The sequence below is a fragment of the Mastigoproctus giganteus genome, chromosome 11 (assembly GCF_048544385.1).
Source record: "Mastigoproctus giganteus isolate SK-2022 chromosome 11, ASM4854438v1, whole genome shotgun sequence".
NCBI classification, from domain to species: Eukaryota; Metazoa; Arthropoda; class Arachnida; order Uropygi; family Thelyphonidae; genus Mastigoproctus; species Mastigoproctus giganteus.
Genome location: NC_143585.1, coordinates 178,510,582 through 178,527,140, shown reverse-complemented (window position 1 = coordinate 178,527,140; position 16,559 = coordinate 178,510,582). Strand labels below are relative to the sequence as shown.

Below are 16,559 nucleotides of genomic sequence, written 5' to 3'. Positions count from 1 at the left end.
GATGACAGATTCGGATATAGAAAAAATAGCGTACGCCGATGACTTGGTAATTGTTGTAAAGGGAAATGCTCGATCTATTATTGAAAGTAAAGCCAATGAGGCGTTAAGAAGTTTGCAGGAATGGACTTTAAAACATGGTCTCTGTATTTCTGAAGATAAGACAGTTCAGATGCTTTTAAAAGGCAAGTTGAGTATGAACAGAGCACCAAGTGTGAAGTTGATGGGAAGACCGGTGAGATATGCCCGAGTTGTAAAATATCTTGGACTTAAATTAGAAGAAAGATTATTTTTTACGGAACACGTCAAGTATCTTAAAGGTAAAATTAACGTGCTGTATGCCAAGCTCCGGAGAGTGATAAGAAAGGATTGGGGAATTAAAGGTAGATCCTTAAATTTATTGTATGAGTGCATATTTGTACCTATTATAAATTATGGAGCCGGAGCTTGGGTGCACAGAATTGAAAACGTAATAATTCAAAAGTACCTAGTACAGGCACAGAGATTTGCTCTGCTAGGAATAACGAGGGCATGTCGAACGGTCTCCTCTGATGCTTTACAAGTTATAGCTGGAAAAATGCCTGCATACTATGAAGTGTTGCTACCTGGGCTCTCATACTTGACAAAGAGAAACATAAGAAAGACTATATGTGGCATGAGCACTTGTCCAGATGTTGATAAGGTATACTCTACTGCAGATGTTAAAATGGAGAAGAAAAGATTTTTGAATGAAGTTAAGATCAGATGGCAAGAACAGTGGGACAATTCCGATAAGGGTAGACAAACTTATATGTTCTTGCCAAAAGTTGACATAATTGATTTTAAAAGAAAAAGTTGGTTACAATTTGGTCTGCAGGCCACATTTGTCATTACAGGACATGGACTGGCCTTGCGACTTCACCAACTAGGGCTGCACAACACTGGCTTGTGCTCATGCGGAGAGAGCGAAACATCTGAACATGTCATGTTGAATTGTAGACTGTATGTGGACTTGAGAAGTACTTTAGAACTATCTATGGGAATACTGGAGAAAGAGATGCTCTATATTATGTTTGGAGATAGACGATTATTTTGCTATTTTAACGTCTATGTTGATAGTGTTTTTAAAAGAAGAAGAAGGTTACTGCTAGATAGTGGTGGCACGCCTCCCCGCGGCAGGGATGGGAACTCGGGCCATTAAGACAGTTGAGACAAAATTCTAAGAGCTGTCTTTCTGGCACGAGGCTAGGATGCCAAGCGTTAATTGTGTTATTTGTTTGGAGTTGTTTTTACGTTCGCCGTTTAATTATAAAACTAATATAAAGATTTACAGTTTAGACAATTTCCCAGTTATGAGTTAACCACGGATGGACTTAGGTCCAGGGAGTGGAATTCATATTGGAGGCCAAAAAATGTGGCGGTCTGGCTTCATTGAGACTTCCTTTGAGAAGAACAGGATCTGTTTTGGCGGCAGAGATGGTGAGGTTATGGCGTTTAGCCCAGTCCTGTAGCTTCTGTAGTGCATTATTTGCCAAAGTCTCCAGTCGGGCCCTAGAATCGCCGGTAACGGTGATAATAAGATCATCTGCATAGGCTTGAGAGGTGACCTCTCCCAGGTCAATGCCAAGGAATTCATCAAGGACAAGATTCCACAAGAATGGGCCCAGAACCGAGCCCTGTGGGCATCCTCTATAGACCTGTCTGGTGATTTTCAGTGGTAGAGAATGAAAGGGACCTGGGGGTGGTTGTGCAGGCAGATATGAAGTTTTCTGAGCAGTGCAGACGGGCTGCAAGGGTAGCTGATGGTGTCTTGTCAATGATATACAGGAATTTTTCTAGCAGGGATAAGGAGGTGATTATTCCCTTGTATAAGGCAATGGTCGGGCCACACTATGAGTACTGTATACAGGGCTGGAGGCCTCATTTCAAGAAGGATGTAGAGATGCTGGAACGAGTACAGAGAACGGCAACAAGATTGGTGAATGGAACAAAGGGGCGCTCTTACGAAGAAAGGCTTAAGTTTTGCAAATTACAGTATCTGGGGACTAGGCACCAGCGAGGTGATCTGATAGAGGTGTATAAAGCCTTGAATGGTTTGTGCATGCTCAATGCTGATGGGATTCTTCCTCTAGCTCAGAAAAATCACCTGAGAGGGCATAAATTCAAATTGAGGAAAGACAGATGTAGGACAGACGTGCGGAAATTTGCCTTTAGCTATCGGGTGGTTGGTTGGTGGAACAGACTTCCATCCCTTGTCTTGGAAGTTGATAGCCTAAATAAGTTTAAGGCTCAGCTGGACAGGTATTTCGAACGAACAGAGGGGTGAAGTGGAAGTGGTTGTTTTTTATTTATTTATTATTTTATTATTATTATTTTTTGGCTGATGCTGCATAAGCTTGCTTTCTTGCATCAAATGCCTCTACTAATGCTAATGCTAAGTTTCCTGAGCTAGATATACTCCCTTTCGTGGATTGGTAGCCATTTTTGTAGCAAATAGCTGTCCCTCCACCTCTTCTATCTGCTCTCTTTCTGCCTAAACACTTGTGATTAGAGGCGTTTGCTAATTCGCAAGTGTTCTGTTTCGCGTAACCAGGTTTCCACCAAGCAAAGGAAGTCTAGATGCATCATAATGGAGTGTCGAGCGGGTAGTTTGTTTGCCACCCTCCTTACATTTTCTATGAAGCAGGTTAGAGTTTGCTTTATTTCATCATTGGGCGATATTTTCCTAATTGTTATTTCTTGCTAGCCACACGGTTCTTACTTCTCAAAATTTTTGCGATTTATCCTGAATAATTTAACCAAGGTGTCAAGTAAGCAAGAACGGGGTTCGAAGAGACGAGAACCACTTCCGGTGGGGGGAGAAATGATGAAAGAGCTGTAAGACGGGTGCCTCGTTTTCGCTTGTCTGACCTCAACGGACACCGCCTGCTCGGCAACACACATAGCTCTGATGCTACTCAGCTTTATCAGAGGACCCAGTCTGGACACAAAACTTTGTTCCCTGATGGCAAGCGAAGCGTTCTTATAATGCAGATATCTAGATGCTGCGTCCTGGTAGCATTTGCCGTTTTTTGTCAAAGTCTGGATTAATTGGATTTCAGTCATTTCTCCTGTGCCTTTTCCCGAAACATTGTCACCCACAAACGGCGTGCCCGGTTCGAAGCGTTGGTTCCCCCCCCCGGGTCACATCGTTATCCTTTGACAGGCGGGGAAGAGCAATTTTCCTGGCATCATACGCTGTAGATAACTCTTCGATGCAACGTGGCCAAGGAGTTGTTTAATGTGTCTTAGGCATTCTTTGAGAGATAAATCTCTTGAGCATTTTAAATACGGGATTCTCCATAATGACTTATAGGACTATTACAGTTTCGACCACAATTTGTGTACTCAGGGGATAAGGACTGACAGAATGCGCCCCTTGGTCGTGATAATGGATTGGAAATATCGATATTTTGTGAGTTTTGGATGTCTTTTGATTTGCTTGAAACCAATCCAGAAGTGCTAGTTCTACTGGAAAGGTTTCCAGGAAAGAGTCTGGCGATTGATGGAACATAAATCTCAAGATCTCTCGTACCGTTCGCTGGAGGGAAGAGGTTTCCACCTCCAGCGTCTTTCTGACGCCAGGAAGAAGTGCTTCTTTATCTACATGGCATGTTTATTCCTGTGGGTTGAATCTTTTCTTGAAGGTGTAATTTGGGGGATCTTTTATTGTAGAGGACCCGAAGAAGACCTTCGCAGCAGCTGTTAATTTTAGCTTCCATTTCTTTTAGTTTACCAAGAATCGTGTTCTCTGAGAAGACAGTTCTCTTCTTGGAGATCATGGAGCATTTTATACGAGATAGATAGGCAAAAATGTTTTAGTCAGAGTGCTCATTTTTTCGTTAATTTGCGGCTTCCTGAAATATTTAAGTATATTTCTTTTCGATATTATGTGTGCATCTAGCGGTGCTTCAGCAAGAAGTGGGCAGTAGTTCCTATGAACAACATCCTTCTCAAGGACAAATGTTATTGTGGTATTCGGGACAAATTTCACAGCCAAAGACTTCAAGCAGTGATGAATCAAGAATTCCTGGAGGGTCCGAGTTATGAATTGGCCCAGTCTGGGGTGCTTGCTCGTCTTTCCGAAGGTCAATATCTGCCTTTGCACAAGGCTCTCACTTGGTGTAATGCATATTTGTCTAGTTTTGCTATTTGTCTCGTCCGCTTTACACTGATCACAAATATGCTTCTTCTTTTTCGTTTTATTTAAACGTTTAATATCCATCGAATTGCGTCGATTGCCAAAATGATACGTACAGACAATGCACTGGATTGTATAATTATCTTTTCCTTACACGTTTATCAGGTTTGCATAGCAGAATTTGCCTTCTATTCCGCCCTTATTGTTCCTGTAGGATTTATCTTTGCTGCCATCTTTTCCCTCATATCGGAATGACTTTTACGGCAGACTTTTTAATTATAATAGGAAGAATGGGTCTTTTATAAGACAAAGAAAGCTTGAATCAGGTTAGTAAATAATTGAAGCAGATAAGGAGCTGTTCTGAGTAGGTTTCCCTCGTGTAAGTTGACCACACTTAATTAAGATGTCAGGAAATTGCTCAAGTGCTGTTAATGCGTATTGTCTTAGCGGAATAGTATATTCCTATTGAGGGAAGGATATCCGTCTAAAGAATAGGTCAGTTGTGCTGTAGGTGCACACACTCCAAGTGATTTTGTTCGGACGATGGGCCTTTGGGCAATTGTTCCGACGTCTGTTACAGAAAGCAGAAACTCGTGGTGAAGTAGTGGCCATATCACTGTTTCCACGTAGTAAGTTTTTTTGTTTGCGTGGTATGCAGATATCGATATATAAAATTACCTGGCTAAGTTAGACATCTGAAGAGATTTAAAATGAATGGGGCCTGTTATCTCGGTGCACTCAGCGTAAAAATTCAGTAACTTTGAACAAGAAATCACTAATAAAATTTCACTTTAACATAGAGCTAATCTTTAAACGGCCGCATAGCCGGCCAGGCAAAAAGCACATCCATTTTAATTCTGCCTCCCTCACGTCTCAGTGTCTGTGATATATGTGCAGTGTCTGCATTGATGATTTGATCAGCACTTCAAATTTATTTACTATGCTCCTGGCATTATTGTACTAGGGGTTAAGGTTACTAGGAGTACACACAGTTTCAGGCATACAAGTAAACTTGCAACTGTTTGTACTCCTAGTAACCCTAACACAGTCTGTGTATTTACTTGTTCCGCGATTATTAACAGTATAGCTTGAAATCCCCAATGCCTTGCTTTCTAGACTACTACATATTCCAATATTAGCAGTGACAGAATCACTTTCAACCCTGCCTGAGGCGCTAGTTGATCTATCAGTCTGTGTATCCTCCAGGATCCCCCACACAATGCAATTCCATCGCAGAAGCGGAGAAATGGCTTGGGGATCCACCCTGACCGAATCCAAAACAGCAGCTGAAATAACTTAGATGTAACCTTAAGATTTAGTGCAAGAGCCTGCAGTTAGCAGATTTTGCCAAGAAGCTTTAAGATAGGAATGACAATTGGATAAGGGAAATTGGATAGAAAACACTTATTAGGGAGAGTGAAGCGTGACGTTTGCAATTGGATAGCAAACACTTGTCGTTCTCCCTAATAACTGGATTAAATGGACAATTCTCACGCTGAATCGGATCGCAAATGGAAAGAGTGCCCAGAGGACCTCTTTGCATTTGAAGAGTTTAACTGTGAAACACAAGTTTCTATGAACAGATGGAGAAGTCCAAGCAGACGCTGCACACCTGATAGCACCAATGCTACTTAAACTGCTTCTATTCTTTTTCTGTCAAAAATCCGATCCAAGTATCGTGTAATTGTATTCGTCTTTGTATGAGATTTCCTGAAATTACCAGTTTAGGCACTGAAGAAAAGTGAAATTGCAGCAGGTCGGGTTTTATTTAGATGAAGATGAGAGGAAACTATCGTGGCATACCCGAGGTGAAAGGAAGGACATAGAGACTGTTATTATTATTGTTATTTGATTTTCTTTTTAGAAGGAAGGCCATATTGCTCCGTGAATATGCGGTGGTCATTCCCTGACCTTTCCGCATCCTCCGTATTTGGTGGTCACGGGCTCGAACCCTGGTCTAATCAAGAAGCGTGTGCTACGCACTGCTGCTCCTTCCCACCTGGCTACGGAGGCGCCACCGGAGAGACGTTGTGGCTCTTTAACTTCAGATTGGGAATGTGGCTGTCATACGAAGTTTATTACACCGGATTTTCCAAATGAGCTTTTTGCAAGCTGGTTACGATACTCATTACTGTCGTGTCAAACAGTCTTAGCAGATTTGATGGAAAGCCACTCTTTAGTTAATGGAGAAACATTTGAAGGCAAAATGAATTTTTCTTCCCTTGAAGGATTTCGGTAATGCGATAGGGACAAACATTAAGATCAAGAGACTTATTAAAGCAGTCCAACGAAGAAATCGAAATTGGGTGGGCGCATCATACCACTTGGCAAAATGCCTGACATTTTTTTACCAGGAAAGTGAGCAGTTGTTCAATATTATTGATGATATCAAAAGCCGAACTCTCACTACTAGATGAAGCAGTCCGAATTGAAAATTACAGCCAGTTGAAGTTGTGAACACCGAATCGCTAAGAAAATGACTTCGGGATTAATGTTAATGAAGTTCAAAGTTACGTTGAAGGTTCGCTGGAGCATGTTTAGTTGTGATTTGTAAGGTGAAAGTGATGAAATGCAGAAATACTACCTGCGGAAAGGAAGGAATTGCAAAGTGCTTGATTACTACGCCAGAGATGAGTAGTGGCTGAAGATAAGATTCCATTGCAAAGAGTAGGCGAGATTTTAGAAGACCGAAAAAGGTGAAAATAAACTTCACTAGGTTTAATCGAGTCATCATATTTTTGAAGCAAATAGTTATTCGCAATCAAGCTTATTCTTTTAATTTGATTACTCGTGATCCTGTGCTAAAAGTTGTTAGATGACATAACGTTTGACCTAACGAAATTTTAGAGATGCTGACCATCTGGTAAGTAGGCCCAGATCCTCCAACGATGCATTTGAAGTTGCATTTTCAGAAATGTAAAGAATGTTGATTCCTCCAAGGTTAGCTGTCATGATCTCAAAGGATATGACCCTTCTACCATGTGCTATACTGCATAAAGGGGATTTTGCTGCGAAGCCCTACAATGGTTTGGATACATCAAAATCGTGGTTGCGAGAATCATCTGTTAACGTATTGATCAATACCACAGAAGGCCCAGTCACTTTTCTGCCTTTTTACAACAGTAACTGAAGTCGCGTTTATAATTCGATGTTTTTTGTTCAGAGTAACTCCTGGAGGGTGAGTGCTTTCGTTTTTCTTAATCTGGTTTGCGGTGGAGTCGCGCGACATATTTTGCTTTTGATACCTTTAAAATCTCATTGTACTCACTACTATCATTCGTTCGTTTCTTTCTAGCCTTGTCCTCATAAAAGGACACAAATTCTGCATTTTTTTTTGTCACACCTAAATATTGATTGTAGCAATATTGATTGTAGCAGCATTATATAAAGGCGTAATACTGTCAGTTCCTTTCTTATTCATTGTTATGTTTTCATTTGCAAAGAAATTTCCACTTTTCTTCGGGAGTAAATAGTTTCATGTAGAAGTGTTTTAAATAGGCAAGTTAAAGCATGTATGTTTGAGTGGTAGGAAAATAAAATAAAATAAAGATGTATCGGACAAATGCTAAACACTCTCTAAAAATCTCATACCCCGCGTTCACGCTCGGGGGCCCCTTTTTCTCCAGCTTCCCTGTCCAAGTCGGTGATCGGATCCTGCAGCCAGCTTCAATGCAAACACGGCGCCACCTGTAAAGAGAAAGATGGCCGAGCCCAGTGCGTCTGCGACTTCAAGTGTTCCTCAGAGGATAACCGCAATCCCATTTGCGGGTCAGACGGAAACACCTACACCTCAGAGTGTCAGTTACAGTTGTTCAACTGCCGTTACCAGAAGCCCATTGCTGCCCGAATGTATGGACCGTGCCAGTCAGGTTAGTTGTGCTTCTGTGTTGTTACCCCATCACTTCCTACTTTCGAATTCCTTACATTTATCTGTTAATAGCCTTGTTTTGCGAGATGTAACGCGGTGTCCGCATGTTTTATTTATGATCCATTTCTGGATCCTAACCGATCCAGGAATCTTAAATATTACATTAAGCGGGAACTTCAGACAAACGTCATTATGCGTCCTTAGACGTGCTTGCGATAGTAACAGTTTAGATAATAATTATAGTCGATGCATCCCTAACGTTTTAAGCGTTAATAACGCCATTTGTTTGCGATCCACCGCAGCGTGCCGAAATGCTCAATTCAGAAGAAAAAGATAAAAAAAAATAAATAATAATAATAAAGAATTAAGAAATGGTTACGTGATAGTGCAGGCATGTCAAGTGGCTGTCCCCAGACGCTTGTTGCGCACCCCCCCCCCCCAACAAATTCTCTAACTTTCGAAAGTTAAACAGTGGTTTACCAGAGTTAATGCATAAATGTTGATTGAGATCGTCAATTTTTGTGCAGTGGGAAATATGAGAAATTATTTCTCTCAAGGATGCCACGCAGCAGGTGACTCTCAAGAACCCCGCTCCCTCGAGAACTGTTCGTGCAGGGCCGTGAACACTTCTGAGTTAGAAAAACCCCCACACGGCTCAGCGAGTTTTCATTCAGTTCTCATCAAAGCGATGACGCAAATTACAATTTCGCAGGTTTTGACTGCATTTCATCCAAAAACGTCACTGCGTCGAAATTAGTTTTTTTGTAAAGTTGACAGCAGTTTGTAAGACAACTGAACCGCTTTACAGCGAAGCCCCCCCCCCCCCTCAAGCATGAGAAAAATGGATGTTACGTCGCAATTTCATACATGCAGCAAAAGAACACAGAAACGATTGAACGTTTAGCGCAGTTATTCGAACACAAGTCCATTGATCGATATAAACTAATTCAGAACATGAACTACAGTGTTAAAGACGGTTCTGTTAATAAATCCATTACAATGAACTAGATGGAACAGTAAAAAAATAGTCTCTCGTTCATTTTAAGCATGCGAACGTACAAGGGGACAGACAAAATAATGGAAATAACCGTTACAGGTATGCACAAATACAGTGCTGGGCTATCCTCTTCAGTTTTATTCTACGTCAAATGAATCCTGAATTTTCTTAAGAGGAATATTAGATGTTCTTCACTAATATAAAAGAATCTCTCAGTGGCAAGCCGTGAGAGATGCTTAGCCTCAGTTCAAACCAAAATTGGAAACATTTGGATGTGTGTATTGGAGCATTATCATCTCGAAACATGGCATCGTTTGAGAAACAATATTTTCTCCGTGGAACGAATCTGGTCACTCGGAATATCGAGGGTAATCAATGGCAGTGATTCGCCGTTCAGCGTGATGATAAGGCCTAAAGATTGTCAAGATATTGCTGCCCAAGCTATTGCTGATTCTGTTCCCTGTCTAGTGAATGGTGTCTGTTTGATGAAAAGGTGTTGGCGATGATTCGTCAGAAAATAGGACATATTTCCTACCGTCGAGTGATCAGTTTTTGCGCTCCTTACACCATTGCATCCTATTTCTAGCTTTAACGAGTGGATTGGCAAAGCGGCTCTGACCTAAATTTTAGTTTAATGTAGTTTAAGACAAAATTTCACATAAAACTACTGAGGGGTTAGGTTTATGTTTTCTGCGCCCGGTCGTTTCTTTCAGTCAGCTTCGATTTTCTCGCAATTCGTCCTGTCAGATTTTGTTTTTCTATGCCTGGTGAATGCAGACATCACTTTCGATACAGTTGCTTTGGATGCACTAAACAAATCAGCAGTTTCAGTCACCGATGCCTTACGAAAAATGTGCACTAAAGATTTCACCTTTTTGGAATTCAAGCAGGTGGTCATTTTCTTCGCGCGTATTTTTATATCACCTCAAAATGAATGAACATCAGTTTTTATCCTCTTTCCATCGCACTTTCACACTACTTGCTGCAAGAAACAAAACAAAACAAAATCATCGGTGCATGTTCTTAAATATGCCATACAGTCATCGAAAAAACTACTGATATCATATTAGGTGTTTCCACTATTTTGTCCACTGCCTGTAATTGGTGGGAATAATTAATGATAATTTTCGTACAAGGCAGTGGATAACAAGCAAAATTTAATCACCGAGAAGGAAAACCAAGAATCAATAAATAGCTTGTTTATTGCTGATTGTCCTTCGGAATCAAATTGTTGAGCAATGCCTTTTTCGCCTAACTGGTGTGATATTATTCGATAAAAAATCATATTCAAAACGACAGATAATCTAGTCGTCTCTAAAGAGCCTAATCCCGAGCTCTGTCACTGTCACAAGGTGCGCAACATTAATCCCTGGCAAAATAGACAGAAAACCGGAATACAGTGTGGCTTTTATTTTCTCCTCAAAGTTCTGTACGCTAAAATCAATTATAGTTGTATAATAACAGTTTTGAAATAATTTATGCTACATATTTGTGCACTTTGATTCGTTTTCTTCCACAGAATGGTATTTTTCACCACAAAAGTAAAGCCATCATGATTTTTGCCCTTAGATTGCATTTTAAAGTCATTCAATTCCGGGGCATTCGAAATGTGTGCTCGCTGCTCAAAATAATCTCACCGAAATAAACGTGGTGCCTCGTTGGCCAGTTCGTGTCCCCATTAACGGCGAAAGAATCTGTCTGGAAACACCCCACGCAGCACGCCCATTGTGGCGCTTGTAATGACTCCATCTTGTTGAAACTGCACCTCGGATGGATTCATTTCTCTCGGTCGTTGTATGGCGAAAATTTGCACCGATTACCGGTGTTTTTCACCATTCGCTGTTGCATCAGTCATTCCAGAAGAAGTCCCACTCTTATTATCAGCCCTAACGACAATCACACCTGGTGGGTGTGGTTGTTCAGGTTGTAAAATTCGTTATTTCTGTGGCCTGAGACGGACGGACTGTTTTTTAAGTGAGTTTCATCGCTGCTCTCTTTCCCGTTATGACATTTTGGAAGAAAATAAAATTAAAAGCATCTTTTTTTTATATTTAATTCTTAAATAAGATTTCAACAGATTTTTATGCGAGAAAGGGCTCTTACAAATCTTTCAGATAATCCAGCAAAATAAATTCAAAATGAGTGGGTCTTCTACTTTGATCAGCTGTACGACAAATGTTAGTTAGCAGATAATGTAAACAGAAACTTTGTCAATAACAATCTTTACTTTTGAACTGACGGAGATGCTCAAAATGTTCTCTGAACCAAACACGGTGTTCCAAAAAAAAAAAAAAAAAAAATTCGTCGGTTAAATTTTGACGGAATTGCTCGCTGCTTTATTTTCAGGAGAATACCAGTGAAGGCGACTGTAAGGTCGCTGCTTGTTTTATAAACGTGTATTCTTTTACACGTTTATAAATTTAGCGTAGAGAAAGAAATTGAGGGGGGGGGTGAGTTCTGTAGATTGATCCGTCCAATCAAATGAATGTCTGACGACTGCGAGAGGAACACTTTGTTGGAATAATAAAATTTTAATAAGCAGGGATGAATCATCGAAATAATCACCCGCAGCTCTCTACCCCCGCCCAAATGCGTTGACTCGCACTCCCTTCGAAGAAGCGGAGCTCGTCACCAAGTTCAACGTACTCACCATTGCCCTCTTCAGCCGCACCGGTGCTGTTTGATCGGAACATCCAAATAGTCAGTTGGTAACGAAAGCGAAGCTGATCATCCAAAAAGGGGCAAACACCATTAATGGAAATATTGCGCATAATTTGGGTAACTGTCCACATACTGTGGCATCCTCTTGCAGAATACGATTCTCCATCGAAGATAGTCTACATTCTGAACAGAAACTCCACAAATTCTGAACATTTAATAAAAAGGTCACCAAAAGGATTTAATAAATAATCGTTTATCGCGCTTTACAGGGAGCTCTTCGAAGAATTTGGCTGGACCAGATGTGGCGGTACGTTCACGAAATAAAGTTGAGCGTTTTTCATTAAAATTGCGAGCATTATTTCATAAGTTAATCGGTGATCCTAATATAGCATTAACTATTCATTTTCAATTTCGTTTTCGCAGTCTTTCTTCTTGAATATTCAAATATCTTTAGCACGAGCTAAAGTGTTGTGTCAAACAACCTTGTTTGCCTCTTTAAAATGGCATTCAATTTTTTTGCATTCGTCCATTACATTCGTATTCGGGGAGTACAAAGCTCGATAAAGTAGTGTCGACATCAGGCGAAGAAATAAATATTTCTTATCTAACGGACACTTTTGTTTGTAGCCTCGAATGCAGTAATTAAGAAATGCCTCGATAAAAGTGATGACGTGTCACGTTAGAGATGCGCGCGTTATTTTAATTCGATTAAATATGGCTGCTCACACGCGTCCTCAAATGCTAACAAACAGACCCGAACCTGCTTTGTGAACCATTTGCACTATTCATTCAAAGATTGCTGTCGCCGTGAAAATGACAGTGTTTTGACGAGCCCTTCAAGTGCGGAGCAAAGAGAGGGATGGAGGCACCACAAATACAAGTTGTGGCTCAATGCGATTCGCAGCGTTACACGCCCTCTGTGGAAGCATTTTTAAAATATGCCGATTCTCTCCGAAAGACCCGTCTGAGACCGCCCTCGTGTCATCTACACACGAGATCGCCTTCAACTGATCTTAACTGCGACAGGGGCCTCGCAGCAAACTGCCTCAGAATTTGCAGGATGTATCGTCTACAGAGGGTTGCACGAGAAGAGGCTACGCCCGAAGACCGGCTGTCTGTGATATTTTCACAAAAGCGATGGTAATTGAATTCATATCGACGGGTTCCAGGAGCAGTGGGCCTTGGCGCTCTTCACTAATGAGTTGACACAGTTTTCAATGAGACAGTGGAAGAGGAATTCTGCAGGGAACCAGTTTCCATCCGGCTGACATCTCTGAAACACTCATTTGAAGATGGAGGTTTGATAGTGTGGAATCACTGTCAGTAGCCGTGTAGATCTCTGTGAATTCCCGCAGGGAGACTCATAGAGATCTACTCTGCCGCGAATTCTGCAGAATCTCTCGTTGCTGTATACTATTGAGATGGAAATCCTGATATTCGACAGAGCAATTTGTTGGTACTGCTTCTTAGTAAATGAAAGTGGAGTACTCTTTTCTTTCGAATGACCAGTGAAATCCCCAGACCTCACTGCTACAGAGCGCGCATGGGGTGTTCCGAGTAGGAAGAATGCCAGGTACAGATTCTCTTTCAGAACCCTCACGTGAGTTCTTGCGGGAAAATGGGAATTGATACCTCCGGTACCAATTAACAGTGTCATCCTCAGCTTGAGGAGTCTGTTTCGCGCATGCATCTATACCCACGAAGATGCTACATTTCCACGAATTATCGACGCGCCATTTTTGGCTGTTTTTGAAGCTCGTTTCCATAACTGCAATTTCAGATCGAAAATGCTCAATCTTTTTGTATTATCAACTTCTGCCTTTGAGTGATATTGAGATTAAAAACTAAATTTAGTTTTGGGCTTCACGATATTGTATTGTAGTGAGGCACAATATATTGTGTGTGTAGTTGAAACATGGATTGCTAAAGTTGCCTTATTCCGGTAAATATCAAATAGAATTTTCTACTTTTTCAATCTTGAAATGAATAGTGCAAGGGGTTCAGAAACTCGCGCAGAGGAAATTAGTTTCAGAGGATTACTAGTTATAGCACTGAACCGTATTCCACATTTCCTTCCGATACAGTTTATAGGAGGATAGTTCTATTAATAGTATCCGAAGGAAATGTTGAATACGGTTCAGTCCTACGAATAGTAATCCTCTGAAACGAATTTCCCCCTGGCGAGTTTATAGTAACGTATGCTCCCTCCAGTATGCAGTGAAATACGTGATTCCTGGAAAGTCCCGGTGAAATCCAGGGGACAGTTAGATGGCAGCTGAAAGTGAGATATAAAATGCGTTCTCACTCAGTGACAGGGTGGTGAGAAATGAGAAACTGTAGCTTGTTTGGACCTATTAGCCGTGTACATTCCCCAGAGAGCAGAGAGAGAGAGAGAGAGAGAGAGAGAGAGAGAGAGAGAGAGAGAGAGAGAGAGAGAGATCCAGATTGAACTGCTACAAACAGCGTGTGGGAGATAAAAGGTAACGCGGCCATTCATAGCGAGACGAAATCATCTCATCATCCATTCATAACAGTGGTTAGAGAAAGCGACGAAATCATCTCACCGTTAAGGAACTGGCTCGACACATATTTGTTGTTATTGGGATATGCGACCCTTCAACTTGTCTCTCAGGCTGGGATATCCCAGCCTGAGAGACAAGTTGAAGGTCCGCAGTGTGAGGAGTTTTAAGGTAGTGAGTCATTTTCCCAAATGAGCCTGCAGAGAACCAGTTTGGGATGTCATCTGGGCCTCTAGTATAGTCATTTCTCGTGCTTTCTAATGCCGAATTTAAATCTTCATCTGTGATAGAGAGGTTAATGAGGATATCATCTTTAACAGGTGTGAAGTCAGGAAATGAGGCAGGTCTCAATGCATCATTTGTTTGAATTCTAGAAAAGTGTTTGGCAAACTCTTGAGCAATACTGAATTCGTCAGATAAGAGAATTCCATCTGCGTTATGGAGTTGTAACTTTCTACTGGTTATATTCTTGTGCTTCATGTAATTCCAGAATGGTTTTATATCTCTGTGAGTAAGCAGACTATCCTGAACTGACTCTGTATACATATGTAAGAGTATACGTTAAATGATATATGAGCATTTTCACTTCTTTGCGGAGTTGACTGAATATTTCATAGTATTGACTGTTACCTGATTGCTTATACTTTAAGCAGGTCAGTATAGTTCCTATTTTCAAAAAAGGTGATAAAAATGATGTAACTGATTACAGACCCATAACCTTGCAAAACAGCCTGGCTAAACTCTTCGACACAGCAGTGCACAAACATCTCTTCGAATTCTTCAAGCCTTTTATTGATCAGAATCAACATGGTTTCTGCAGGGGCAAGTCAGTAGTCACAAATTTACTTCCTTTCTGGCAATATAACTCTGATGTTCTTGATAACCACCTTCAAATTGATGCAGTCTACATATATCTAAGGCATTTGATAAAGTCCCGCACGAACAACTTCTGGAAAAACTTAAGCTATATGGTATCCGTGACCCTTTGCTCTCATGGCTATGCAGCCATATTGCGCATCGTTCCTTGAGAGTTATCATCAATCAAGTGAAATCGGACTATTTCATACTACTAAGTGGAGTACCTAATCCCTCCCCCTCCCATAGGTCCTTTACTTTTCACTGTGCTCATAAATGATCTTCCTTCTTTCATCTGCACCTCCAATGTTCAAATTGCTCTCTACGCAGATTATCTTAAGATCTACTCAGCAGTGAAGGAGATAACCAATTCTCAACAGCTTCAATGCGCCCTCAATAAATTCTCTCTGAGGCTATCTCTGAATGGCTTTGTCTGCTAACCCCTCGAAATGCAAAGTAATCTCTTTCTCATCCGGCAGATCTCCACAACTAATAAATACGGAGTACACTGTTAACTCTCTGATCATCGAAAGGTGTGACCAAGTTAACGGCTTGGGGATTCTCTTCTTCGCCAGCAGTGCTAAATTCGATGCCCATGTCCTTAAAATCACCAGCAAAGCATTCAAAACACTGGGATTCATCAAACGGAACACATACAAGTTCAAAAACTACAGATATGCTGTCATCCTTTATACAACTATTGTTCTGCCAATCCTTGAATTCAGCTCGCCCATCTGGAATCCTCACACGAATACTTTAATTAACAAAATTGAAAGGGTCCAAAAAAGAATTTGTCCATTACTTTACGTTTCCTAATTCTCTATTCTATCGCTCAGTGTATTATGAATCGCTGTGTGGTTACTTTCATCTGAGGCCTCTGTGCACCAGAAGAGTTACTACTGACATCGCCCTTCTAGCCAAAGTAATCACTGGAACTGATGAAGCATCTGATATCCTTAGCAAAATCAACTTCAATGCTCCTTGTAGACAAGTCAGGAACCTTACACCGTTTCGCCTTGACTCTGTCAACACGGACTTGATGAAGTTCAGTCCACTGAACAGAATCAGCAAATCAGCAAATGACTTTCTCATTGACTTCTTTGACAACTCCGAGTCACTGATGAACTCCATCCACAAGTTTGCCTCTTCTCTTAAACTGTAAAGTGACTAGACCTCATCTAATTATTGTAGTTTATTATTATTATTATTTGTTTTATTATTCTTCTATTCTCTAATTAATTTATTTATTTATTATTTGTTTTACCGGTAACTTAACTTAATGCAATTCTCTTTTGTACATATGATTTTAATGTTTGAATCTATATCAGTGTTTATCTTCGTGTTGGAATCTATATTTGAATCTATGTTTGAATCTATATCAATGTTTATCTTCCTGTTGGATTTCATATTTTTGTTATCAATTGTTTTCATTGTTCTGCTCTCAGATACACTCTTCATGGTTACCTGTTGTGTATCTTGCTATTAATAAAAAAATAAAAATAT

General features: G+C 40.7%; 1 protein-coding gene across 5 annotated transcripts in view; it reads left to right on the top strand.

Moving 5' to 3' along the window:
- The window catches only part of LOC150078597 (agrin-like), a 294,793-nt gene that overhangs the window by 181,101 nt on the left and 97,133 nt on the right, over positions 1-16,559 (top strand). For 4 of the 5 annotated variants that reach the window (XM_090385000.1, XM_090384999.1, XM_090384998.1 and 1 more), the window contains one exon: positions 7,783-8,025. The exons of the other annotated variant lie outside the window; for it this stretch is intronic. In XM_090385000.1, the coding sequence (XP_090241126.1) occupies positions 7,783-8,025 (243 nt within the window). The remainder of the gene's footprint in view (positions 1-7,782; positions 8,026-16,559) is intronic. 5 annotated transcript variants of the gene reach the window in all.